Consider the following 3,798-nt stretch of genomic DNA (forward strand, 5'->3'; position numbering starts at 1 on the left):
CAAGTGGGAAAGGTATCTTCAGAAACTAAATAAAAATTAATATTTCACAATGATACACCAATTGTTAATAATGACAATGTCAAAGTAGTTTGGCAACAATATGTTTTTAAGCATTGTTATTTTAAAATACATTTCTTAATTATCAGAAGTTATCAATGTCCAATAATTGCATATAATTAAATGTTGGAACACTTGTCATATATGGCATTTTTTGATACACTAACATGTTCATTTTAGGTGTTTATTTTCTTTTTGGTATTTGGCTGGTTATATTCAATTATTATTGTTTCATATGGTTTTGATATGACACTTATGTTATTAGCTTATATTGTAGCCATTCATTTAAAGTTATCAAATGTCAGAATAAGTAATTGTGTCATATTTTATAGACAATGTACATGTACAGCATTTATCCATGATTGCCTACATTCACCATCATTTACTGTACCTGAACTTAAGAATAAGTTGAATATATATTTTCATATTCAACAATGTTAATATTATGAAATTTAATCGTTTTTCTTTTCATTAAAGCGATGTGACAACATAAAACTTTTCATCATTTGTTATATATATATATTTTTTTTAAGTATAAGCACAAGGATAATGTTAAACATGGACAAGCTGACAACAGTAAGATGTTCTTTTATTGAAACATTCATGTATTCATAAGACCAAGGACATGAGTGTTAATATGACAACAGTAAAAATTAACTCTTGACTGAATCTTCACAGCAGAAGGTGTAATCGGGTATTTGTTGTACATTAGTTTTTTAATCTTATTTTTAAAATTTGATATTCTGATGAAAGGTTTTAAATATTGTGCATTTTGAACATTAATACATTTGTTTTAATTTTTTTCCCAGAGGCAATTAATCACCAGAACTTTGGCACAAAAGGTAAGAAAAAGACAAATTTGGAGCTTTGCTCATTCCTTTAAAAAGGAAACAGAAAAACTTACTTGCATAGATAATATCCACAAGACTTATTCTAGTAAAACATTAAAAATCAAACTAGAATTTGTGCCAAAAGGTAAAAAAAAAACATTTAGAAATATCTGATTCACATAACAATTTATTGTGTAACTTTCTCACGTTTAAAATAAAAATAACAAATAGTACTGAACTAAATACAGAGCTCCCCTTTGTTTGTATGCCATTTCAATCTAAACAGTTTTAATATCAATTGATCAAACCCATACCAATATCTATAATTCAATTTTAGATACATTTGTGTACTATTATCAGTTTAATTATAATTAGCAAAATCTCAGTAATGTCAACTTAATATATGTCAAAACAGAAACATTCTACATTCTACCTTTAAAATATACATATATGTAGTAATATGAAAGAAAAGAAAAAAAAAAAGACTTTAAATCCTCTACATAGTACTATATTAAAATCATGAATACAAATATATTTCTTGGCCTTATATTTTGGAGTGATATGGTCAAAAGTACAGTTAACACATTCTAAGACAATGCAAGGTTAGAGCTGAATTTGGAATGTACACAAAAAACAAAAACCCAGTCCTAGTCTTATCAGAAAAGCAATCAGAAGCAGAAGCTATGAACTACCACATCAAAAATGGTGTAATTCTCAGGAGTGGATGCGTGAAATGACTATTTTGACTCAGTTTTTAACAAAACAGTCCCACGCTGTTTTCATTCATCAGTATCGTCGACCTCCTCCTCCACCACCACCACCACCTCCTCCATGTTCTCGCATGCTGGCAGAAAGAAAGAATTAGCATTATCTAAAACTATTAAAATTAAGTTTCATGCAAATTGAACATTAGTAATAACTTTTAAATATTTTCAATATATGTTTTACATCCTATCAAGCAACTGATACTTCTGAACTTTGCTCACTAAAAATGCTTAAAAATTGGTTTTCACAACCTTTATAATCACCTTTCTTTCCACCCTCTTAAATCTCATCTATCGATAAAACACTAAATTATCTCATTAATCAATAACGTCATCTACTGCCCTCTAGGTTTTTAGAGGGTACAAGAAACATCACAAAGTTAAAGTTTTCTGTGAAAATGTATATTCTTCTCAAACAGTGATCTTGATCATAAGGTTTTTGTACGAGTTTTTCTGTTCATTGTGATATGTAAAAAAATCAAAATATCATACATTTACAATGACACAATGAAATATTTAAAGGTAACCAAAACTTACTACTAACAACAACAAACTTGTCAAGAAACTTTTATATAACGTTTTCAAGAAGTTGGATGTTTAAATTAATGTTCATACTCCAAATAAATGTTATAATCTATGTTATACTAACCTGTCAAATAGAAACAGAAAAAGTTACAAAAAATCAACTTACAGGGTAACATATATTGTGTTAAACCCACTTTAAGTGATGAGTTTGTGATTTATTAAAAGTATAAGCACTATTTTAAAGAAAAAAGTTAATGGAAAAATATACGTTCTTATACTGGACTAAGTAATCTATGATGCCAATATGAATTGCAAAATCTGTCTAAAGATATCTTTTAATATTTTGCAATTTAAATTTAAATGAAACCTAAGACATTAAAAAAACCCAACAGAATAGACAAATGATAGCAAGGTGGGAGGTAAATTAGCATCCTTGAAAGATTGGGTGAAGTTTAGATATGTAAATGGTCTTTTGCTCCATGGTTCCTTGGACTTCAATAAAATAAAGTTTTACCTGTTCTATTTCTGATAAACTTTTTACCAACTATATTACAGGCTGATGCAGCGAATGGACAAATTATATTTTTATATTTATATAATTAAAAACAAGGCTACTGAATTTAGTTTGCAAACCCACAAAACTGTTTTAAAAAGTCCACTTCTCAAAACACTAGGGACTATAAGACTCGTATTAATCAGAAATGAATTTTTAGTACTATTCTACATTAAACTGATCTTTTAACTCTTTCAGTACAGGCTTGGTCCCTGGGAATGACCTCTTAACCATTCTGTACTTGTTATAGTTTTCGTGCTATAACTTTTAAATTAGTAAACAAATGTTAACAAAATAATGCACATTATCAGAAAACATTACAATGCTTTCATATGCAAAATATAATTTTTTTTTATTCTTAAGGTTTGTAAAGCTATGTTTTTCTCATACCTCTTTTCTTTTTACATATTGCCTATCTATCATGCAAAGTAATTTACATTTTTGATTAAAACTACTTTTATGCATCAGAAAATTTTTTAATCTAACATGCAAAATCTTTATAACATCCTGACAGTTACAAAATGTGTAAGAAAAAACTTTATATTTTATCTGTTATTTTTAGTAATTAATCTCTGTACGGGGTCGGTAAATTTGACTGATCTCACAACCACCATAAAAAATTAGGAAATAAACAAATTATGCCTCTTTCATTCTAGAATGAACACAAATTATAACACAAAAACATAAATATTTAGACAAAATAGCTTAAATCTCATAACATTATACATTTATTATTTTTATTATAATGATCTTTCAGCCATGCCTGGCTAACATTACAGAAGTTACAATGACGTGGCTCACGTGTGCACTCATGTTACCGTATCCAGTAATATAAATCTGACCTTTAGTCTTTACAAAGTGACTTGTCTTGGCTGTGTTTTAATAGACATGTTACCGTATCCAGTAATATAAAACTGACCTTTAGTCTTTACAAAGTTACTTGTCTTGGCTGTGTTTTAGTAGACTAGTATTTTGCAAAATACAGTCACATTTCAATTATTATACATTATATATGTATATAAAGTATTGCTATTTAGAAAAGTTCTTAAAACTTATTTTCTTAAAACAT

General features: G+C 27.9%; 1 protein-coding gene across 6 annotated transcripts in view; it reads right to left on the minus strand.

Moving 5' to 3' along the window:
• Nucleotides 1–625: 625 nt before the first annotated feature.
• Nucleotides 626–3,798, minus strand: part of LOC106459801 (heterogeneous nuclear ribonucleoprotein K-like) — a 61,134-nt gene continuing 57,961 nt past the window's right edge. For all 6 annotated transcript variants that reach the window (XM_013919462.2, XM_013919460.2, XM_022386344.1 and 3 more), the window contains one exon: nucleotides 626–1,731. In XM_013919462.2, coding sequence (XP_013774916.1) covers nucleotides 1,674–1,731 — 58 coding nt within the window. In that variant the 3' untranslated portion in view covers nucleotides 626–1,673. The remainder of the gene's footprint in view (nucleotides 1,732–3,798) is intronic.

Source organism: Limulus polyphemus, unplaced genomic scaffold (genome assembly GCF_000517525.1).
Source record: "Limulus polyphemus unplaced genomic scaffold, Limulus_polyphemus-2.1.2 Scaffold662, whole genome shotgun sequence".
Classification (NCBI taxonomy): domain Eukaryota; kingdom Metazoa; phylum Arthropoda; class Merostomata; order Xiphosura; family Limulidae; genus Limulus; species Limulus polyphemus.